This window comes from Acartia tonsa, chromosome 1 (assembly GCF_053477335.1).
Source record: "Acartia tonsa isolate MP-2025a chromosome 1, ASM5347733v1, whole genome shotgun sequence".
NCBI lineage: Eukaryota > Metazoa > Arthropoda > Copepoda > Calanoida > Acartiidae > Acartia > Acartia tonsa.
In genome coordinates, this window is record NC_137260.1 from 6,041,168 (window position 1) to 6,067,165 (window position 25,998).

At 37.3% G+C, this 25,998-nt stretch overlaps 1 protein-coding gene across 1 annotated transcript in view; it reads right to left on the minus strand.

Moving 5' to 3' along the window:
* The window catches only part of LOC145305416 (uncharacterized), an 81,213-nt gene that overhangs the window by 16,766 nt on the left and 38,449 nt on the right, over positions 1-25,998 (minus strand). Inside the window, exons 2-6 of the mRNA XM_080147064.1 lie at positions 5,083-5,173; positions 4,586-4,653; positions 2,914-3,027; positions 1,848-1,935; positions 523-827 (exon numbers count right to left, since the gene is read on the minus strand). Of these exons, the coding sequence (XP_080003190.1) occupies positions 523-827; positions 1,848-1,935; positions 2,914-3,027; positions 4,586-4,653; positions 5,083-5,172 (665 nt within the window). The 5' untranslated portion in view covers position 5,173. The remainder of the gene's footprint in view (positions 1-522; positions 828-1,847; positions 1,936-2,913; positions 3,028-4,585; positions 4,654-5,082; positions 5,174-25,998) is intronic.

Here is a 25,998-nt window from a genome sequence, read left to right on the forward strand (position 1 = left end):
TAGCATAGAACCGGTTCTAATCCAGCGGATAATAATCGGTTTAAAAAACCATACTGGGAAAAATATAAACTTCCGAAGAAAAAAAAATTATATTAAATATCGCAATAAACATAAATCTAAATTGAAACAATGGTTAGTTTTTTTTACAGGAATAGTCAATAAATCTCAGAATTTAATTATTGCATTAGATAATTCATGTAATTTTATTCACTTATGATGAACTGCTTGGTCGGACAAAGTAACAAATACAAATACTGTCATGAATTGACTATAGAGTAAATTCTCAAAATAGAAACTAGAAATAAAGATACCCAGGGAAGCAGGGGACTAGATGTGAAATTGGAATGTAAATTGCATCAATATCCAAAGTTATGTAACCTTGTTGAACTATTATTTGGCTAAGAAACTGTAGGTACTTTAATTGAATTTGGATTAGTTAATGTTAATGTTAAAAGTGTCTACTTTCTTCATCAAATACAATTTATCGTCCAATGTCTTATCCCTTAATATCCCTGACAATACCTGTCAACCGGCGGCTGTTGTTGTTGTTGAGTATGCCTGAACGACGCAGACCGCCGGTGATTATTGTTTTCCACCGCCGGCGGCGGAAATGAAGGAAACTGTAGCTCAGTCGGCCGCTGCAGCCGGCGGCGGTACATTTCCGACTCTTCTTCCGTTATATCATCATCCTCGCCGTTATCCTCCGTTTCATCGCCATTCACCGTTTCGTCGTCGACAGAAACGGAATTATTCAGCTGGGAAAAGTCTTGGAATAATAATTCGGCTGTGCGGCTGGCGGAAGGACGGCGGTTTTGAATGTAGTCAACCTACATAATAAAAAAATATTTAGAATTTTTCGTGGATTTTTCGTTTTTTAAATGTAGTCAACCTACATAATAAAAAAATATTCATAATTTTTCGTGGATTTATCGTTTTATATTTAGAAGATTTTTACAAAATTTTGGCCATGAACTTTATGTTGCACCCCAATATTTTTTTCTAAAAAATGTTTAACCCATCCAATGCATAGCTTCCAAATAATGGAGAAATCAATCGGTTAATTTGTTACAGAGATCTTAAAGTAAAATTCTAGATGTATATATGGGGTTTTCTTTGATTTAAATGAAGTTAAATAGACAAACAAATTGAAGTCTAAAGTTGTAAATACATGAATGAAAAACAAACAAATTTAGCAGAATCACTTAAATTTACAAGTTACCATTTTCCCCCAACCCCCTACCCACCCTAAAGCACTTTTTTCGAACGTTAAATGTATTTTTATAACCATTTAGGACCCAAAAACTTAAAATTAGTAACTGTTTTGTCATCTGTTTAAAATATAGTTTAATATTGGTGGAGAGGGAAGGGGGGTATATTATTATTCTCATATCGAAATATGTATTTTTGCCAACAATTCTATTCATTTAGAAATGTCTGTTTGATCTTAATTTAGCACTTTGTAGTCTCTAATTTCTAGGATAGTAGGGGACATTCAAATGTATATTACACTGGTATCCAAAGTTTTATAAAAATGTTTCTTATTTGTTTGCTCGAAAACTTTGGGTACTTGATTAGTTGGTTTCAAACATCTAGTAACCAAACTTTCAACCAATAATTTTAATTATCATTGAGAATTTATATGAATTTATCGTCCATTGTCTTATCCCTTAAGATCCCTGCTAATTTCAGACATTTATTTACATATAGATATTAGGAAATGGATATACACAGAATATATGTGAATATATTGACAGGGGAAAATTTTTGCTAACATGGACATCATTTATTGGACAGTTCGTTCACCCAGTAGGAGTGGAGGGGAAGCCATGTTGGAAATATGTACATACCTGAACTGAAGGTCGTCTGTTCTGCTGGTAGAAAATATCATTTCTATCATTGTCATATCCGTTCAACTTGTTGTGAAATGATTTAGACCTAAGAAAATATAATTAGACGTCCAAGCTTTTTATTTTAAGGTTTCAAAGGTTTTAGGGGGTTAAACTTATCATTTAAGTAGTTTGAGAGGGGTAAAATAAGGGTTTACAAAGTTTACGGGGGGTAAACACCCACTTACCCCCACCAAAATGGACGTCTATGAATTAAAGGTTTGGAGCATTAGAAAATATCATAATTGAGGTGGACATACACCAATTAGAATAGCTACGCTCCCGTAGAGTTAGATTATCCTAGTGTATTATCATGTCTGAAATTTTTGTAATGGCAAAATTAATATTGTTATTTACTGATTTGTTATAAAAAGAAAATAAAATAATATTTTTTCAAAGACAAAGGCCAAATTGTGTCAAAAGTAATCCATGTGACGTCATAAAAATGAGGGATTATCCATCTCTTTTCTAGTCGTTTTCTTTCCCACTTCTCCTCTCATCTCCCTCATTTTTATGACGTCACATGGATCATTTTTGACACAATTTGGTCTTTGTATTTTTCAAATTATATTCAACCCCAACTGCAGGTCGGTCGAGTCTGGACTGTATTTCGTCATACTAGAGATGTTCAAAAAGGCACATTATAATAGCTAGAGGATAAGGGGATGCCTTGGCCCATAAGCAGACGAAACTCAATACCATGCGCAGTTAGAACATGAGGCAATAGGTGAAAGGGTCCGTATTGACATATACAGTATCAAGATAACTTATCAAAGAGAGAAGGGACAATTGGCTGCTTATTACACTAGTCTCCAAAGTTTTATAACAACGTTTTCTTATTCGTTGGCTTATCAACTTTGGGGACTTTAGTGAATTTTGATTGGTTTGTTTATTGAGTTGAGTTTTCAAAGGTTTTAACCACTATTTTTACGCAACAGAAGGGGTAATTTTGTGTTATCATTATTAGGGATGTGTACATCAATATATCGGCCATTGTCTTATCCCTTCAGATCCCTGACTTGTATACCTGGATAATTCAGTTGAGCCCGGGGTAAGGAAGGATGCCATTTCTGCAGCAGCTGACGGCACCTGGTGGCGAGATTTGGAACGCGGCATCTTGAACGATCTTGCCGGGTGAATTCTAAAACAACAAGGATGACAACATCAATATAGGTAGCGAGGCACTAAAATTCCATGGAGGAGAAAAAGGTTAGATTTCAATTGTCATAAAAAAGAGGAAAGAAATTTATATAAAAACAAGGATGACAACATCCATAAGTAGCGAAGCACAAAAATTGTGGATGGGAATACGTAGAAGTAGATTTAAAGTTTATTTATTAAAATCAATAATAGATTTATTGGAGAAAATAAACATGAAACCTTGTTTTATTTTGTATGATGAAGATGGTTAAAGTAAATTACATACTAGATGCACATAACAATGGGAAAAAATATTTTGAAACTGTTAATGCAAAAAAGTTTTTAAATTGGACCAAAAATGCCAAAGATATGGGGAAATATATCAACATATAAAAATAGCCAAAAACCTGCCGCCATTGTTTCTTTTCTTAAAACGCCAGAAATTTAATTTTAATATCTTTAACTGAAAAATTTATGAAAATTGGACCATAAACACCAAAGATATGGGTAAAAATGTGAAAAATATAAAAATAGCCAAAAACCTGCAAAAAGGCAGTCTGACCGTCATTGTTGTTTCTTCAAATGACGGGAAATTTGTTTTGATAACTTTAACTGAAAAAATTTTGAAAATCGGACCATAAACACCAAAGATATGAGGAAAATTTGGAAAATATAAAAAATAGCCTAAAACCTGCAAAAAAAAAGCAGTCTGACTGTCATTGTTGTTTTCTTCAAACGACAGGAAATTTAATTTTGATATCTTTAACTGAAAAAAATTCGAAAATCGGACCATAAACACCAAAGATATGGGGGGAAATGTGAAAGATATAAAAATAGCCAAAAACCTACAAAGAGGCAGTCTGACCGTCATTGTTGTTTTCTTCAAATGACGGGAAATTTAATTTTGATATCTTTAACTGAAAAAATTTCGAAAATCGGACCATAAACACCAAAGATATGAGGAAAATTTGAAAAATATAAAAAATAGCCTAAAACCTGCTAAAAAGCAGTCCGACCACCATTGATGTTTTATAGTTAATTGTGCTCCTTAATGATGGGAATGTTGTCAAAAAATTTCAGCTCTCTATCTTTTATAGGAGCCGAGAAAATCACGTTTCCCCCAATTCATTAATTACGGACGGACAGACGGACGGACGGACGGACATTGTGAATTATTGAGTAGCTTCGCTACTAAAAAGAAGAATAAGAGAATATTATGTAAATTACGATACTTTATATATCATTATAAATTATACAATTGTATCACAGCTATAAGTAAAAGGTATGGACAAACAGACAACTTAAATTATAGAGCAGATGTTTAGCGGCCATAAATAAGAGAGGAAAGAAATTTAGAAAAAGAGAAGCATAAGAGAATATTATATAAATCTCGAAATCTTTATTTATCAATATACAAATGTCTTTTTTAGCAAGACCGACAGGCTGGAGGACCAAATGAGATATATACTGGATGTTTGTTAAACTGGTCATGTGCAAATCTTACTCTAAAATGTGCGCCTAGAGGCTAGGGGCGCAACTGCAAGTAACTTAAGACTTACCTTAGAGTGGTGGTTGTATAGTCGGGAGGTATTTCTGTTTCTAGCAGTGGCAGCTGGTCATCAATATCCTTAAAGAAAAATTTTTAAATATATATTTATTTGTGGAATTTAAAAGGAGAATTAATTTGAATATAGATAGATTGTCATTAACTTTTTTAATAGGGAAAAGGGTACATTAGTCTATAAATTTATCAAACATATTCTCATATTTGCACCATTCCAAGATTTTAGTAATTTATCTATGTAAAGATTCTTTAAAATGATAAACTTAAGCATTTCTTTAGTTCTATTAAGATATCTTACAGTGTAGTCATTAAAAACCTTACTGCTTACTACTTAAGCCACTAGAGGCCTCTAGGGGCCCTAGGAGGGGAGAAGAAAAAATTTATTTCTCATTGGTGCTTCATTGTAAAGGAAACCGTATTAATTTAGCGGTTAGCGAAATCCTGCCATCAGAAACAGAAATCCTGTTACTGTAATGATTGAAAAATTAATACCTGATCTCCAGAATCAAACGAGTTTGCAGGCAGGATGGCAGGGTAGGATGGGACACCTGTCATACTCGAGCTCAAGGAGGCCAGGCTCATTCTAAATAGATACATAGATAGATAGTGGATGGCATGTTAATTGGGGCACCTGACATGCTGGAGCTCAAGGAGGCCAGGCTCATTCTAAAAAGATACATACATAGATAGTGGATGGCAGGGTAGGATGGGACACCTGTCATACTCGAGCTCAAGGAGGCCAGGCTCATTCTAAATAGATACATAGATAGATAGTGGATGACAGGGTATTTGGGGCACCTGACATGCTGGAGCTCAAGGAGGCCAGGCTCATTCTAAATAGATACATAGATAGTAATAGCATAGATAGATAGATAGATTGATTGACATATTTTTTAGATTAAGAAAGATAACAAGATAAGAAGATGAATATTTTAGAAAATACATATTATTCAGCATTTCTGTGTCCAGCAACAAGTAATTAAAGTGGATACTTGAAAATGGGGGAGGAATATTCTTTATAGATTTAAAAATCCTCTATTGATGTAAAAGGTATAACTTATGAAACTGCAATGCTTTCTCTCAAAATGCCTAAATTGCAGATAACCACTACTCTTCTCAAAAAAATTTTATTAATTGAAAATATTGGGGAGTTCTTTTCCAGTTTGGTTACCCTAATCCTGAAGGGCTACTCTCTATTCTAAGCTAACTAGACCTAAATTAAAAAACAAAATATCTTTATTTTAAATATTTTGTAAGTATAAGGAGGAGATTTTTTTATGCTCCACTAGGAACTTTGAGTGAAACTTAAGAAACTTTAAGATATTAATACTTAAAAAGGTAAAACAAGAATTTTCTGGATGTCAAGAGTTGAAATTTAATTCATTTAAATTTATATCTAAAACAAAGACAAAACTGTTAGATTGAGAATGAGGGAGGCAGGGGATTTTGGGCTGTTTATTACAATAGTTCCCAAAGTCTTATAACAATGCTTTTATATTCGTTAGCTTAACAATTTTAGGGACTTTAATTGGATTTTGATTGGTTGGTTAATATAGTTGGGTGTCCCAATGTTTCCACCACTAATTGTAATCTACAGAAGGAATATTCTTGTGTATCATCATTTATATGTACATCAATTTATCAGCCATTGTCTTATCCCCTTAGATCCCTGATTTAGAATACAAATATTGGTTGTTAACTAATTAACATAGTTGTAAGTTATGAAGTTCATATCATTTATAATTTTGATGTAATCTAAAGTCTAAAAAGTTCCAGAAACCAACAGAACTAAGTTTTAATAACTTGATAAAAAATGTATTTACTTTTAAGAAAACTTTTTTGGCGTGTTTTATTAAAATATGCATAATTTATTTTGACTAAAATTTTGTTTTTATATAGTTCTTTATATTTTTGTCATTTGTACAGTACAGTATGCTTTAAATCTGTAATAACTTATTTAATATCTATATTTGCAACAACATTTACTGAACAGAAACTGCAAAATTTCAAGAATAACAATAGACAGAGGACTGAAAATTTCAGAGATTAACTTATTTTACATTCTACATATTTTCACCAAGTTTTTATCAAGATTTGTCAATTAATTGGGGTGCCAGATCGAATCCTAGATTTTTAGGTTTTAATAATTTTCTCCATTCCTATTCAAAATTGACGGCTGAAATTATCAGGGAATGAATATGCTCATATTCTACATATTTCCATCAAGTTTCATTAAGGTCTATTAATTGGGGTGCTAGATCAATTCCTTGATTTTTAAGTTTTCGTGATTAAAAGGTTGTGTGATGTAAAAGGCTTTGTGATTTCCCTATTTTATCAAGTATAATGATTATTGTATGACACTGCTCTAAAGTAAATTTTTTCTTGATTCACTCATAATTCACTTTGAATTTTTGCTACTTTTGGATGTTGTCAATCTTGTATAATATCTTTCATCATTTGATATCATTCCTTTCTATTTCTATTATATTTTACTTCCATTTTAGGACACTTTCTTCAAATTAAAAGAATCCTTTGATCAGTAAATCAATTCAATGCCAGAAGCATTATGTACATTTTGAGTAATCAAAACAAAAAAAAAGATAAAGAAAGAAACATATCTCCTAATGACTAATTCCCATATGCATTGTAAAGTTTTCCTAACAATATGTAAATGAGTTCTGAATAACTGTAATAGTCAGGACTATGAATGGACTTGTAATAGTCAGGACTATGAATGAGTTCTGGATAACTGTAATAGTCAGGACTATGAATGGACTTATAATAGTCAGGACTATGAATGGACTTGTAATAGTCAGGACTATGAATAGTCAGGACTATGAATGAGTTCTGGATAACTGTAATAGTCAGGACTATGAATGAGTTCTGGATAACTGTAATAGTCAGGACTATGAATGGTCAGGACTGTGAATAGTCAGGACTATCAATGGACTTTATTTTGTTTTTGAGGCCAATCTTTATTATTTTTTATTCAATTGTTTTGAAATTGTCCACTTAATTTTGGTATTTTTGGTCCAATCTTTGTGGGTGTCAAAAAATAGATTTCCAATCGTTCCAATGGTTTTGGGGTTTCATGATGAAAAGATATGCAGATTTATTTTTTTCACATATTTTTCATTTTTCCGATTCTATTAAAAATAATTTGCTGATTTTTCTGAAGATACACCCTTTGAGAATCCCATATACAACTTACTTTTTCTGTTAATCAGACAGTCTTGCAACAAAATCATATCAATATTTTCTTAAGGTTTTGTAATTTTTAAAACCACTTAATTATGTATGAGTTTTTTGTGCTTTGTTTAAAATCTTTATTATTGTAAAAATAAGTAATGGTTTGCTTTCATTCAAAATGACATGGAAAATGACAATTGAGATATATTTTTAAAAGCAAAGCTTATCTATAATTATGATCTGTCTGTCCATACGTACGTCACGAATAGCTCTTTTCGTTAATTTAAACAGGTTAAGATTGTCCTATCGATTCAAAACTTTGCATTATGATTTCTGTAGTAGTTAGGTACAATTTAGAAAGCGTAGTAACTCTTTAATCAATACCAGAATGTCCGTATGTTTATTTTAAATAATTTGATTTTTAACTTTTTTGACAACAAATTTTTGTATGTTAAAATTATCCAATTCTTCAGATTTTTTAAAAACTGATTCCTATTACATACAAAAATGTAAGTATGTCCTTAAACAGTATCATCTATTTATGCAGTTTTTCAACAAATTTACTTACAATATTGTTTGTACTGATGCATTAATATTCTGCTAATTCAGTTCTGACAATCTACAAGTGTTAATGTTCGTTTGTCTTTCCATTTCAGAGATTCGCTTTTATGGATGTTGTCATCCTTGTTTGTATATTAACCAGCAAGCAGGTAAGATTATCATGTGTTTTGATTGATGGAAGAAATCAATTATCTCGTTGATTCTTCTTTCGATTAGGCATAAAAACTAATGTTATCATAAAAATAATATATATATATATTGCTCAAGTAAATAGAGGTGCAATCAAATGCCTGACTGTTACAGCTGTCTAGACGAATAAATAATCCATGTCATAAAATAATAATCATATATACATATATATAATAAAATTATGCATATGGACATCATTATCACATTAGGAACAAAATATTTTGCTTTTAGCGGGGGCCATTATTCAATAAATAAATTCCATTTGAAGTTGCTAAGAATTTAATATATTTTTATTGGCGTAGTTTTTGCTTAAACATATTTTGTTCTGTAACTAAAGGAAAAGTGGGTAAGAAGGGGGAAAAAGGAGGAAGTGGGGAAATTTTCACTTAGAATTGTTTGTCTGAATCATTGTCTCTTGTCCCTGGTTTTTAGTTAATACGCTGCACTGTTAATTTTAATAAACACACAAACAAGTTTATCTTGAAGAGCCAATAAAATGTTTAGAATTGTAGTTTAAATATTGAAATACTGTACAAATGAAATTGAAATATAAAAAAAATCCATTCATAGTTGAAACCCATCATGATTCAATATTTATTTATATTTCTTTTCATTGAATTGTATTCAAAAGTATGAAAAAATTCTTTAAAATCTTTAAAGTAGATAGCTAGATAGATGGATGGATAGATAGATGGAAAGATAGATACATAGAATGATAAATAAATAGATAGGAAGTGAGATAACTAACCAGCAAACGTAACTTGACACTTATTCGTCGGGGAGTTGACCCAAAACAGAGGCAACTTATAACCAGGCAGAGTTAAGAATTCCAGACAAAGGTTGTACAATGAAAAATATTGTTATCTGTGGGTGTCACCTAATACCCCGGGTGTTTGGATAGAAAAGAAGAGAAGATGATAAAAGTCCCTCCACAGACTATGACGTCATAATCTGTGGAGGGAATTTAATCATCTTCAAAGAAGAGATTTGCTTCTCTTAGTTAACCTTGGTTGTAGGACCTGACGTTAGAGTGTCATGAAATGTATGAGAGGATTGACGAGTTAGATTGATAAAAAAAATAGATAGATAGATAGATAGATAGATAGATAGATAGATAGAAAGATAGATAGATAGATAGATAGATAGATAGATAGATAGATAGATAGATAGATAGATAGATAGATAGATAGATAGATAGATAGATAGATAGATAGATAGATAGATAGATAGATAGATAGATAGATAGATAGATAGATAGATAGATAGATAGATAGATAGATAGATAGATAGATAGATAGATAGATAGATAGATAGATAGATAGATAGATAGATAGATAGATAGATAGATAGATAGATAGATAGATAGATAGATAGATAGATAGATAGATGAAAGGATAATAAAGTATTCTTGACAGCTGTAGTGACGTCATTCTATTGAGCCAAGCATATTATTTAAGTAGATTTTTTTGTCAAGCAAATACATACGGGGGTGCCAACAATTATAGAATATGAGAAAAATATCTGTTTTTTTTAAATAAACCCAAACGAAATAAACTTAAAACCCCCTAAACAATAAAAACAAACTTCAAAGCTTTTTGAAAAAAAGATTGTTAAATTAACGAGAACAACGTACGATTTCTTTTATAACATTCACAATTTTAAGAGGGTTTTGGACTTGGCACCCCATTGGCTGATTAATTGGTTGTATGTCAAAAGAGGTGTATTGGAATAGGCTCGGCAAAGGGGGTGTACCCATCCCTCTCATGTACGCTTCTGATTATAAGTTTGTAACATCTATTTGGCAACTCTGTTGTTGAATAGAAAATATTTATTCAATTCTCCCAACCCCTTTATTTTCATCCCTCTTCTTATCCCATTGTTCTGAAAATAGAGTTATTATCTTAGATGATCAATCCATTATCCTAACCACTTTATTTTCATCACTCTTCTTATCCCATTGATCTGACAATAGAGTTATTATCTTAGATGATCAATCCATTATCCTAACCACTTTATTTTCATCACTCTTCTTATCCCATTGATCTGACAATAGAGTTATTATCTTAGATGATCAATCCATTCTCCCAACCCCTTTATTTTCATCCCTCTTCTGCTCCCATTGTTCTGACAATAGAGTTATTATCTTAGATGATCAATCCATTCTCCTAACCCTCTAGTTCATCCTTCTTCTTATTCCATTGTTCTGACAATAGAAATAATCTCCTAGATAATCAATCAGACACAATAATTCATCCAGTAGAAATTTTTAGCATATACTTTTATTATATAAAAAAATGTTCTCAAGAGCTTTTTTGTAACTTTGGCCTTAAAAATCTCCTTAAATTAAATAAATATATTCTTAAAACTATTTTTTATCTTTTTCTTGTGTAAAAATATATAAGGAACAAGAACACATGCATCTTTTAATAATTCACTAAGATTATGGGCTGAAAACCCTGAACAACACTTTTTTGTGGGTCTTACTGTATATTTAGTCACATATGACTTAATCCAAAATGGTTATTGCTGTCATTGTATCAATATAACGTCATTATACTAATATTATGGCTACAGTCTAAGGTTGATTCAATTAGAAATTAAAAGATAGTCGCTGCAAAGATAGACAATCAAATTACTACATATATCATAGACTAGTAGTTACGCCTCTAGAAGCCACTAAGGTACTTGAGGTGGGAGGTAGTGGAAATCGCCCCACTTATTTTTTAAATTAAAAATTTTAGTGTTAAAGAGGAAAAAATTGGGGGGGGGAGGGGTATTTTTTTCCAGGGCTGATTTTTCTTCGGAGAAATGTGGTACTCTTCCCCAAAATACACACAAAGATATCACGTTACTTTTATATACGAATTATTTATTTTATGTTTAGCTCTATTGCTTTACATAAAATCATGTTCTGTTGATAAATAAATGTTATTTACATCTTTAATAAATGTTATTTACATCTTTATTCTTCTTTTTTAAGTTTTAAAAAATATTTTATCTTAATTATTATTTTCTAAACAATAAATTGCACGTTTAACTATTTGTTGGCTAATAAACTTTGGGTACTTTATTAAATTGTGATTGGTTGGTTTCCAAATAAGTAGATATCTATCAATTTATCTTCCATTGTCTTATCCCTTGAGATCCCTGGGCATTATAGACTTTGTTGTCAATTAAAACAAAAGACAAACAGATAGACAAATAAAGAAAAGACAAATGACAAAAGAAATTGCAAACTTATTGCAAAAGAAAAAAGGATGACAACATCCATCAGTAGCAAAGCTCTTGGTCCTAGTAAAAATTTAAAAAAATTAGCTAATGAGAGGCCACTATAAATTTTACCATTGGTCAATTACAGTGTATACTGGCCTCTCATTGGCAATTTTTTTACGTCATAATCAGAGAAAGACACTTATACTAGGTTCAAAGCTCTTTCATGCTTTTTCATAGGAGTCAGACTGACTGATGGATGGACGGAAAGACAGGGTGAATTATAGAGTATATTCGCCACTTTATAAAACTAAAGGATAAACAGAGAAGCAAAACTTTTTTATCAATATCAGAAAACTTTTTATCAAATACAAATATATAACAGAAAATAGACAAAAAATGAATCTTGCATTACGAAAATATCTTTTTTAAACCATCAATTTTCCAGAGAAATTGTAACAAAGGATATAGGATATACCTGGATATAGGATATACCTGGATATAGAATATATCTGGATATAGGATATACCTGGATATAGGATATACCTGGATATAGGATATACCTGGATATAGAATATACCTGGATATAGGATATACCTGGATATAGGATATACCTGGATATAGGATATACCTGGATATAGAATATACCTGGATATAGGATATACCTGGATATAGGATATACCTGGATATAGGATATACCTGGATATAGAATATACCTGGATATAGAATATACCTGGATATAGGATATACCTGGATATAGGATATACCTGGATATAGAATATACCTGGATATAGGATATACCTGGATATAGGATATACCTGGATATAGGATATACCTGGATATATGATATACCTGGATATATTGCCAGGTGAACATGTTTAGTCAATTAAGCTAGCCAATATAGACCATATGTATTGGTCAATTTGTTCATCCAGTAGGAGGGGATGGAATGAGGAAAGGGGAGGGGGTCATTATTTTAGTCAGCAAGATAATTCACTTAATCAGAGTACATGATAATCTGGTGCAAGATCCAAGTAATAATAAATCCATTCATCCAACCGGTATTAAGTATAGTTAGGTAACAGAACTTACGTCAATATTGCGCACATTATTAATTTGTAAAACGAATCAAAAGTTAATTCAACAATTAGAGAGTCTTTTTCCATTTTTGGCCTTTTGATTACATTTTATTAAATGGTAAAATTGTCCTATTCCGTTGTTTTGAATAAAGAAGCTACTTTTTAATTCCCTTTGTCTGTCATAAGTTGGTTGAGCTCTCTGGTCGAAATTTCATTCCTTACTCGTCATAGGGTAATGGCGCAATGGGTAGGGAGTTGGCCTGGTAATCTAAGGGTCCCCGGTTCAAGCCCCGCTACGTGCAAAATTAACTCTTGATGAATTGAGCCATACTGATGAGCCCTAAAAGGGCGGAACACTGTGTCTATGGATATATATATATACATATACATTATTTTATTGGCAAACTGCTTCTAGAATCATTTCTTAAAATAAATTTTAAAAAGGTCCATCCGGTAATTTTTGTTTAGACTTCTGAATTGTAATAAATAATAGATGCGATGTTAACCAATATTTCTTACTGTTCGCCTGTCCGACAATCCATCGCTTGTAATGGATGTTTTCAATTACTTATTTTTCTATAATTAATTCTCTCATATAGGGAAAACATATTTACTAAAGTTTTATTTTGTTATTTGATTTGTATGGTTTCTACAAGTGTATTTTTACATATTTAACATCAATAACTTGATCAACAAGGATAAAAGATGAAAAAGATGACAACATCCATAAAAGCAAAACTCTAAAATCAGAAGGAAAACTGATAAATTAATTGTCTAAAACAAATTGTGCATAAACTTGTTAAAATATTGCATGAATACAGGATTTATACAGTAAAAGGACTTGCTTTTATATTTAATTTTTGGGATTTTATTATGGAGATTCTTAGCTTATAAAATTGTAATGTTGTGCTAGGAATCATTATTCCTAAAATCAGATGAATAGGATAACTATATCATATCAAAAATCTTTGTAGAAAAAGTTAAACAGAAGCATATAATTGTCAGGGAGGGAGGGGATATTGGGCTGTTTATTCCACTGGTCCCCAAAGTTTTAATAACTTTTTCGTTGGATTAATAACTTTGGGGACTTTTATTGAATTTTGATTCGTTGGATCATTAAGTTGTGTGTCCAAACGTTTCAACCACTAATCTACATCAAGAGTAATTGTAATTGTGTAACACCATTGGGGATATACAATAATTTATCGGCCATTGTATTATCCTTTTAGATCCCCGAAGTAACTTAAACTTACCTAATTATACAGAATTGACTGTGAACATATATTTCATATTTAAAGACAGTTTGACAATAGAATGGCATTTGACAAAAGTTTTTTACAAAATCTAATCCAAAAATGACATGGTTCATCACAGGGATTTAAAGGGATAAGACAGTGGTCATTAAAGTAATGTATATCTCCAATGATGATAAACCAAATCACAATTAGTGTTTGTAACTTAATGAACCAATTCAATTAAAATTCAATACAAGTCCCCAAAGTTGTTGAGACATCGAATAAGTTATCGTTTTTTTAAAACTTTAAGGACCAGTGTAATAAACAGTCCATTGTCTCCTTCCTCCCTGGGTTTTTCCTTTTTTTTGGCATTTAGCTTAAACCAAAACTGTTTAAATGATGTAATAATTTGCGGCAAATTTTTAATGGACTTTAACTTTAATAGTTGAACTCTCAGAAAAATACGCACATTTGAAAAGAAAAAAAATTGAGAAATCGCGTCAGAAATTAGGTTCAAACTTTGTACCAAGTTTTGACAATATCACTTTTTCAGCCAGTGGAAGAACCCCTCCCCCCCCCCCCCACCCCCACTAAACTATAATTATGAATTTTCTGTACGTCTGTTTGTTTGTATGTTAGAGTTAGATAAAGGAAATTAAATTTTCTCATCGACTATTACAGTTAGATGTCTCAGTTTTCTATTGTAGATCTACTGCTTATGTTTTTGATTTTACTGCCATTTTTTTTCAATTTATTATATGGAGAGAAAAGGGGGATAATGTTGGTCTAGCCTAAGTGAAAAGAATTTTTTTCAAAGTTTCAAGACTTGTACAAATTTCTATGACAATTCAGAGACAAAACGAAAGAGATAACTAAGTTGGCGAATAATTGATTTTATTGTAAAAATTATTGCAATCCAACTTCATTGAGAAACAATCTTACCCAATGACGATAACATCCATTAGCCCATCTCTAAAATCAGAAGGAGGTATAAACAAACTATATCTGTTGAGCAGAACATTAATCTATAATTCTAAATTTTACATAAATTTGTTGCAAAATTGCTTTAATAGGGGATACAGTAAAAGGACCTACTTTAATTTTTATGATTTAATTATAGGGATGCTACGCTTATAATATTGTACTTTGTTGTCCTAATAATTATTATTCCAAAAATAAGATGAAGAGGATAATTATACGGACGTACGGACAGACCTACCCTAATTATAGAGTAGCTTCGCTACTAAAACGATAATTTTGATACATTACTTATCCTCCGTAGACAGTTTTGGATGAGTTTTAACTTTATAAATATGCGAGTGAAATGTGAATTCAAAATAAGTTTGTTTGTGCTTATGACAGCTTTTAGCCTTTTGATAAAAGAATATGCAAATAAAACTCCTTAAGAGATTGAAAAAGACATACAGATCGAAATATTTAGAAATTTTTTTTTTTTTTAAGGAAGGAAAACAAAGGAAAATTGAGATAATAGTTATTTATCGCATCGTATTACAACTTTCCCTGGATATTAAAATGAAAAATTATAAGATTAAAACAAGTTTTATGGTATTCATTTTAATCATCGTGGAAATTTGTCTGTATTACGAAGCTATACATGATTTTTTGGTATAACCAAAAACCAGTTCTAATCCAGTGAATATTAAACGGTTTCGAAGCCATACTGAAATATAGATTATCATTAATATTAGATTTATTGAAATTAATTGGCATATTGTGTTGTCATACTAGATTAGCCCATATATTTATCCTATAAACAAAAACCATGTTCATTTTGGAAGTTGGTGCCTTATCCCTTCCAACAGAGTTTCCATTAAATAAGTTAGGAGCTAAAATTACATTAGGAGTTCGACTTCACCCCCTCATTTTTAAATAGTTCTAAAAGTTTATAAAAGGATTGATATGATAATAGTATTCTTCCATTTAATGTTCAGAATATATTAGTTTTCTTATAAACTGTTTTATTTTCCTAGATATAATAATAAAAATACGGTTGATATCTCTTGGGAGGGTTGTTGTATCTTTCCATAAAATAATTAGAAACCTTCCTTGAACCTATATAAAGCTCTACTGACAAATAAATCGGTTCAGCGGTTTTTTTTACCTTTCGCTCCACACACCATACAGATACAGCCATCCTGTTACTTCAATGTAAGGATAAATTTTTGTTTGAAAATATGTTCCCTCCTGGATATAATGACGAAATGGGTGATTTCTCTTTGGAGGGTGGTTGTATCTTCCCATAAAATGAGTTTAAACCTTCCCTGGACCTTTAAAAATCTTTACTGTAAACTACAAGTATATCGGTTCAGCGGTTCCTCGCTACCTATACAGACATCCTTATGTTACTTCTATATAAGGATAAATTTTTGTTTGAAAATATGTTCCTTCCTGGATGTAATGATGAAATTATTACATATTTCCTGATTTATTTATATAATTTTTCTTCTCTCTACATATACAGGATGTAAAGATAATTCAATGGATATAGAAAATACATGGATATTATAACATGGGAAAAAATTGCAGTCGATTGTAGTAGGTTGCTAACATGGAACTTATTAATTGGTCAGTTCGTTCATCCAGTAGGATTGGAGGGTATGGGAGGTATCGTTATTTTAGCCCTCTCAACATGAAGAACGTGAACATATTTGATGTTCAGCTTTTTTAGTAGTCATTTAAGATAGACGACAGTAATTTTTTGTGAAATAATCACCCATTCAAAGTGCCTCCAGTATATAATTTGCGTCGTCCGTCGGTCTATTGGTCATGCTAAGAAAGATCAATTTAGTTTTTTATTCCTTATTTCCCATTTTAAAAAATGCCCTAGGGGCTACTGGCGAAGCCATAAGTAGTGCAATATAAAATTTAATAATTAGATTTTAGAACATGTTTAAAAATAATTATTATGTTTTATAACAAAATAAACAAATCCTCTACTGTTAATGTGTTACACTATTAAATATCATTGGTTCTAATTTGTTAGGGCAGCAAAAAGATTTTGGTAATCCAATATTTTCTTTCCAATCCATTTACCATCTAAGTAGGAATAAGAAATAGGAAACCAGAAAGAAAATTAATCCGGGAAAGGAATATTTTATGTGGAGAAAAACTTTTGTAACCGGTTCTCAGACAAATTAAAAATCAGGTATAGCATCGTATTACAGACAATTTTCCAACGACAATAATAAAGAATATAAAAATAAAAACCATATAATTAATACCAGTTATGTTAACCCGGGCCATCGGCATCTAGGATCTAACAAAACTGGATTTAATCTTATAATTTTTCATTTTAATATTCGCGGAAAGATGTCTATAATACGATGCGATAAATAACTGTTCCATCCTTTTAACTTTCCGCCATCAAAAATTAGCATTATGTCAGTGTAAAATATTAAGCTGTAATTAAATCAAGGAAGAAAATAGTAAGCTATCCTATTATATAAAGTAGCAAGCTTATTTGTCTGTAGCAAATGATCTCGCTAACCACGGAACCGATATGGTTCTACTTTTCAGTGAGGCTTCTTAAAGGCCCAGTGAAGGTTTTTAACTATTTTTGGAGAGGGTGTCTTTACCCCCCTCCCCCCCAAAAAAATATTTTTTAACTCTTTTGAAACTTAAATTTAAAATGGGATGAGGTCGACTTTTCCCCCTCCTACGACTTCTAGTAAAAAAAACAGTAATATATAATTTTATAATTCTTGACTGAAGAAACATTTAAAGGCAAATTTTCAGATGAAGTATTCTTTCTTAATCTTTATATAAAACTAACAGGATGTTTGTCAATGTGTGTGTGTGTGTGTGTGTGTGCATGTTTAGGCGTGTAGCAAAGGTTGTTGGTAACTTTAAAACTGATTTGGTTCTCCTTTACAATGTAGCTGTGGTATCCGCCGAGGATCAATGGCAGACACCGGAGTTCAATTAGATTACGGCAGTGTGACAGACGTGGACACCTTACTATAGAGAAGCTACGCTTCTCTAGCTTTCACTAGATAATGATCAACATCTACTTTCAGTTGTCACTTTATTGAAGGGTTAAGATATACTGGAGTTATATACAACAAACAATAATTACATGGATAGGAATAAATAATCATAACATAAAAGCATAAATAATACATATACAATGGTCAGTTTGGGCAATAATGATTCCCCCATCCCTGGAAAGGGTGGGGGAGAATTAAGAATACAGTTAACCATAATAAACATGACAGATTCAAATCATTAATTCTAAGCGTAGGGAGGGGGTCACTAGACCCCTTCCCCAGGACTCGGGGGAGGGCCATTGACCCTCCACCGAACCCCAGATCAGGGGTGCCATAGACATGGCTCACGGTTGCCGAATACCACAACTCTCCCCTCGGAAGGCTGGGAGATGGTTTCCCTACCAGACTTCCGACAGTGGTTGAGGCCTTCGGCCCGCTCCTTAGGGCTAAAAATATATACAAACGATAATGATTCAATGGAATCCTAGTGGTGAGTATCTTCTTAGGGTTGATGGGCCCCCAATGTGGGATAGAAGGCAGAGGCTGCCTTGGGTTGGATACGTTGTCAGCGCCGGCAGGTATCAGGTTTGGTGGTGGCACATTTGTTGCTGGAACGGTCAGCAGGGGGACCTGCGGGTTGTTGTTGGCAGCGGCTGGGGCACTGGCTGCCAGGTTGAGTGTCTGAGCAGCGGCCTGTCCTCCTGAGGGGCCGCGGGGTCTGCCAGAGGGCGGTCCTGGTCTACCTGGGCGGTCATGCCCGCTGTCCGTTGATTTCATAGACACCATTTCCTCGGCTGCTTCCCTGCCGATGGGAATGGCATCCCAGTCCACTGAAAAGTCCCGGGACTTGGCATGGTTGAGCCTGGCTCTAGCCATCGCCTTCTTATACAAGGCTGGGTGGTACAGGAACACTTGTGATATCGCATTCAGGGCTGCCCGGACTCCTCCTTGTGCTGCTGCCAGAGAAATGATGGTGAGGTCCCCCAGCAGTTTGAGGATCAGCAGCAGCAAGCACAAGATGGCGGCGCCATCTCCCCACTCGTGGATGGCTTGTCTAAATCCTGCCCAGACATCCAGGGCTGCCTCTCCTTCCTCCGCCAGTCGGTCAATGTTGTAGGACACTATCCCATGGTCTCCTGTGGCCGAACAGCTGCCTTGCTGAACGCAGGAGCCATAGGATAGGCCGGTCAGCATGGCACTCTTGTATGCTGGGAACGCCAGCAGTTGTTGCCAGTCGTTCAACTCAGCCTGTGAATACAAACCACCTGAACTGAAGTCATCTAAGGGGTCTGTCAACAACTGCTTAGGCGTATCCAGCGGGGGTGGCCTTTTCTTGGGAGCAGGGGTTAACTCTATCCAGCCTTCCTCTGCGTGCACAGTCAGGGGGTAGGTGGAGGAACAGGGAATCTTGGTGGCGTGCTCACTGTATACCCGCGTCACGGCGTCTACAAAACCTGTGGGCTCCACTGGCACTTTGTCCCAACACTCCTTGTGTTCGCGGACAACATACTTGTGCCTTTGGCAGGTCAGCTGCAGCAGGATGTCTCCCCTCAGTACCGAGAACGTGCTCCCCTGGACACGCACCGGGTGGGCCGGATCTAGTTGCTGGAGCTTCCAGCAGTTGGCCGCTACTTCTTCTGCTGCAGTGCTCCTCATGCGGGTTTCCAGGGTGAATCCAATATAACCTGCATGGATCTGTGCTTGGAGGGGAACGTCAACATCCCTGGCCGACACTCGGGGCAGCGCAGCCGCGGCTGGGTCAGCTGCCACAAACAGCGCTGGATGGTTGGTGGCATGGGCCTCGAAGTCGCAGTTCACAATTGAGGTGGGGCTGGTCATGTTGATGAAAAACTGGGCCTGATGGTCAACCAGATATGCATCCCTCACCAGGCTAGGCTGGAGGCTGCGGATCAGCCTCAAGGGGCAATCTCTTCCCAGGTGGTCCCACACGTAGGTTGCTTCCCCAGTGATACAGGACAGCTCAGAATGGGGACAATCGAGGGTCAGGTGGTCAGACTGGGACTCCACCCGTCCATCCTCCACCACATAGGTCTCCTCCTTGACCAGCAGCCGCCGCTCCTGGAGCACTAATTCATTGCGGTAGAGCTGGCCCTCAAAGTGGACGTCCTCCCCCTCGCAACCCACCCCCTCGGGGCTGTTGACGAGGGCGCCCACTACATCAACGGTGAAGAACAGGGGGTGGTTCAGCTGGAACGTCAGTGGCTGGGTCTTGCCTGGCAACGTGTATACTCGGTTCCTGGCCAGGTCTCGGCACGCTTCTGGGTCTATCTTGGTTGGCCTCATGAGGGTGGGGACCGAGGTCACCTTGAGGTGACCCCATACCCCACACCTGAATGTCCACTGGGACACGGTGAGCTGACAGCTGAACCCAGTGGTTTCCCTCACCTTGACTTGCTGCAGGACGTGGATGTCGTGGCCCAGGGGCACCTCCTGGTGTAGGGGCTCCGTGTCACACATCTTTTCTTTGTTGTAAGACGTGACATGGGTGGGGTTGGCACAGTCCCACCCCACCAGGACGTAGCTGGTGGTAGGCCACACGGCTGCCAGCAGGAGGCCCCACAGGACCATCCACCAATGGGAGATGCTTCCAGGTAACCATCTTCCTCGTGCACGCGGCTGGGGATCTCCGGCTCTGGTCCCGGCTGCTTCTTGGGGCTGGACACGGCTGGGCTGCTCCTGGCTAGACACAAATTTCCATTGAGCGTTATCTGTATGCGGCCGAGGCACCCCGATACCCTCCCCAATGACAGACTGGCAAGCGACTGGCGCTTGCCTGGGTGTCGGCTCCCCTAGCCCTAAATGCTCCCTTCCCTGGTCCAAGGCATGCCCAGTGGCATGGGGCTGAAGTGCATGTGGCACAGGCTCGCCCTTACTCAATGCCCTCCCCTGCCCTAGGAACTCAGGTGCATGTGGCACAGGCAAGCCCTTATTTTCCCAATTTTCAATCTCCCCAGCCTCAAGTGCAGGGGGCACAGGCAAGGCTGGGTGTTTACAAGGTTTTGGATTCAATACATTTAACAAATTCAACTTATCCTGATGGTGAGCCTCTGGGTTCCCTTGGCTGGTAGAGGGCTCTGGATGGCATGTAGCTGGACTCTCCCTGCAGGCTGGTGGCGCTGGCTGGCATGTAGCTGGGCTCTCCCTGCAGGCTGGTGGCGCTGGCTGGCTGGGGGTGACGGGTGTCACCCCTTCCTCTGGGACCGCTGGCTCGTTCCAGGACTCAGGTCTCTCGGTGGCGGCGACGGTTGTCGCCCCAGACATCAGGTTGGAGGCTGGCTCGTTCCAGGATCCAGGTATCTCGGTGGCGGCGACGGTTGTCGCCCCAGGCACACGGTGGGAGGCGCTGGATAGCACCCCCCCATCATCCCAGGTGGCGACGCCGGGTGGCGTCCCATACATCGATGCAGAGGTGCTGGCTAGCACCTCCTGCCTCTCTCGTTCAGCGGCTGCCAGGGCCTCCCCATACACCGTCTCAGGGACGCTGGGCAGCGCCCCTCCACTCTTGCTGGGTAGGCTCAGTCGGGCAGGTTCCATCATGTTGAGGCTGAAAGGCTGGGGCCTCAGCACCTCTGGCTCGGCTATGTTGTTGGGCTGTATCAGCTCTGGCCCCAGATGGTTAAGACTGAAGCCTAGGCCAACCCGGTTGGGCTCAGCCGCGCCGCCCAGTACGTTGATCCTGGCTGGGACAGTCCCGAACTGCGGCATCCCATCGGCTCGGTCCGCAGCTCTGGAGGCGGCTGCTTGCGGTGGTGGTGCTGGGGGCGCGCTCCCTTCCATATGGGCCACTCTGCTGGGCTTCCCTGGAGGGGCACCTTTGTCAGCGGTGCGCCTGCGGCTGGCTACCTGGGCCCAGTCAGCTCTACACTCGGCCGCCGTGTGGCCGTCATAGTGGCAACGCTCACACTTGGCAGAACGGTCACGGCGTGGCTGGGTGCGCCTCTCCTCTAGGCTAACTTCCACAGGCGTTGGACAGTCTCGAGCTCGGTGGCCTCTCCCCTGGCATCGGTAGCAGCGGCCTGGAACCTTGTCATCTGGAGCGACCTTCCCCATCTGGTGGAGACCCGGAGCCAAGGAGCCAATCTCCATTGGCTCCGACTCGTCATATTGGGGCAACTGGATGCAGGCAGATCCAGTCAGCCCGTCGGTCGAGTCCACTAAGCACACACCTTCCTTCAGCTGCTTAGTAACCATGGTCACGGTGAACATGGCCTTGCGAGTGTACTCAGGTACACTCGCAATTTCATGGTTCATCATGAGGCGTTTCACATTGGCGTTACGAATTCCACGGTTTAATTCGTCCACCAACAATTCAAGATCCTCATGATTGTAGGCGTCCCTATACAAGGCGCACTTTGTTGATATGTACGCCTGTATAGGTTCTGTCGAGTGTTGCTTGTAGTCCCTAAACGCTTGTTTAAGCGTTTGGGACTCAAAAGCAGGGCGAAATAACAATTCACACTCGGTCTTGACCTGCTCGTAGGTCAAGGCTTGGCCTGCCTTGCCAAACAGATGGGACGCCATTTCCGCCGCTTGCCCTACCAATGACAGTAGTAGGGCGTTGCGGCGGTTGAGGGAATCATGAGGTGGCACGCGGTAAGCCGCCCATGACATCTCCAGTCGGCGGATATGTGCCGACCAGGACTGCTTGGGCGGCCCTCTATACTCCGGCAGATTGCTCAGCATCAGCTTGCGGTACTCGGCTGGGGCCGGCTGAGGGTCATCCTGGAGCCATCCTGGGGCTTGGTCACCTCCTGGGACTTGATGCTGGTCCATTGGGTCAACGGTGAAACGGCGGGCACAAAGTTATACAGGACTACAATGAATGGGTTGTCACTTGAGGCTTCCTAGCCTAACAGCCAACACTGTTTGTATCACTAGGTTGGGAGTTTTAGTTGCAAAGGTATAACTTAGCTGTACTTATCAATAGTTAGGTGTTGAGGTAGATAGATGTTGAGGGTCTGAACTGCTGTCAGGAACTGATTGGGTTTTCCCTTATCACACTAGAGCTAGGAGGAAAGAAACTTGCAATTCTTTATTTGCTAAAAATACCCCTGTTAGATGCTATGGAGTAGCTCTGCTCTGGTGTGAAAGTGTGGGTGTGTGTGTGTGTGTGTGTGTGTGTGTGCGTGGAATCTCCTGTCCTTGTAACGCGCGTTCGCGCCGTCAAATCCGCGCACACGGGGAAACGCGCTCTCACCCTTCAGCTCGCTCCCTCATTGGTCCGCTTCGTCCGTTGGATTTATGATGTTTTCCGCACTTTGTTGCGCCACCCGTGAATGGCGCTCTGTATATCCGATCGCTAGCTCCACACTACAGACGGACTTAGCCTAGTGTGGGTAGGAAGGGGGAAGCGCGTGAGGGGACGGGGGTAACTCCGTCCGTTCCCACTGTGAGGGAGGGGGTAACTGTGTGCTGGTGTAATGGGGCCTCTGCTTCTTAATCTTAGGCTTATCTGTTATATAACCCTGATTGTATTTGTCTTCAAATGGAGAGGGGCCCCCTCCCCTTCCCTTGGAATAAGGGGTGTATTTGTTATTGTGCTGTGGGCTTGAGATTGTTTTGATTACATTACATCTAACTTTTATTGCTGTCCTTATCACAATTGCATAACAGATTTGTTGACCAACTCTGTTCTATTTTTAGCTGTTATCACAATAAACAGTAATCCAAGCCTGTTCTATTCTTAGATTTATCACAACACAACAATTTGTTTGCCAAGCTTTGCTCATAAATCTATTGTTTGGTCATCACATTAGGGTGGTAATCCCTGCAAATGTGATATAATATCTGTCTTCTAGATGGGTGGCTGCGTTGTAGCTTCTCAGGATACTCGGGGTTGACGTAGTTTTTCTCTGTTCTGGTGCACTACACCCGTATGTTAGCTCGCAGCTTGCAGCTATGTGGCATGTTTCAGCCTATCGGCGGCAGGGAATGTCCCGTCCTGCTAGCGCCACTGGTTCGGATCCTGCTATTTCTTGCAGTAAGGTTGGCCTATTTTCAGCCGTCTACACGTATTTGGCTTGTTTCAGCCGGTCCGCAGGCCTGTTTCAGCCCTTTTGGCGCTCAATTCTCCGTTAGATATCAGCGCTGCTCGCGGTTATTCGTCAGATTTCGCTGTTTTGCTTCCACAACTGCCGGATGCAGAGTTAAACTTTGCTGTCCAGGGTGGGTAATTCAGGTTGCTTGCGTCAGTTTTGCCAGATTCACTGCTGGGAGTACCTTAACCTCAGATGCGCGTCTGCTCTACACTTGTGGTTCGCCGTAATCTCACACAGCTGTCACCAAAGTTGTGGTATCCGCCGAGGATCAATGGCAGACACCGGAGTTCAATTAGATTACGGCAGTGTGACAGACGTGGACACCTTACTATAGAGAAGCTACGCTTCTCTAGCTTTCACTAGATAATGATCAACATCTACTTTCAGTTGTCACTTTATTGAAGGGTTAAGATATACTGGAGTTATATACAACAAACAATAATTACATGGATAGGAATAAATAATCATAACATAAAAGCATAAATAATACATATACAATGGTCAGTTTGGGCAATAATGATTCCCCCATCCCTGGAAAGGGTGGGGGAGAATTAAGAATACAGTTAACCATAATAAACATGACAGATTCAAATCATTAATTCTAAGCGTAGGGAGGGGGTCACTAGACCCCTTCCCCAGGACTCGGGGGAGGGCCATTGACCCTCCACCGAACCCCAGATCAGGGGTGCCATAGACATGGCTCACGGTTGCCGAATACCACATAGCTTCTAAAGAGTTTGTTTATAACTATTTTGGTGTAGGTTACTTACAATTTACAATCTCACAAAAGAAAGCACCCCAATAAAATTAAAAATTCCACCTCCCCACGGGAAAACTTGTAAAAGCATCACTACAATTGTTGGGACGTCTGTTGGTAGTGCGTAAATTTGTGCTTGTGTATATATAAATACTTTAATTATAAAGAAGTACGTTTTTTTTTCTTTGAAACAAAACACATAATAACGTAACAAATTATGTTAAAAGGAAAAGTTATTTCTATAGAATTTTTGGAACTACAATTATTTTTAGATAATATAATTAAAAATTTTTCCAGCCTAAAGAACACCATTACAGAATTACGATACATCATTTTAGGAATAAAAGTACTTTTAAAATTTCCATACGATTTTTTGTAACTTTTTATTCTTTTTATTGTTTATTATGAGTATGCCCTTCACCCCTTGCCCCTAGAGGCTACATATTTTAGCATTTATAAATCTAGTGCAATATTCTGCCTTATGTTGCTTGAAAATAATTGGGTAGTATTAATCATCTGCCAGTGTCCTCTCCCCTTCCTGAAGCCGTGTAAACATTTAAAAACAACTTACCTAAAATAAAATGTAAAATCTATAAATATCATTTCTTGAAATAAAAATAGTTTTTCTCGTATTCATTCGAATCCGGTGGATAGGAACCGGTTCTCATCCATACGAAAAAACTATGTCTAGCATAGAATTATATCCAGCTTTCTACGAATATAAAAATGTACAATCATAAGATTAAAACCAGTTTTTTAGCCGGTGCCTTCGGCACCCGGGGCTAAAAAAAACAAGTTTTAATCTCATAATAGTACATTCTATATCCGCGGAAAGCCGTTTATAATACGATGCAAGAAATAACTATTAATAAATTTAATTGAACAGGCCACAATGACTTGACAGACCAACAGGTGTAGACATTTTGTCACTCATGTGTATGAAGATAAATCAATATACATCAAAAATGCTGATAAACAAAATTAACCATTATGCAGAATAAAACTATTGGTTTAAAAATTTAAATTTATTGATTAACGTTAAATAAAAGTACCCAAAGTTTTTTAGCCATCAATATAGATAATAAAACTTTGGGTACTGTGTAATTCTTAATGGAATTTCTT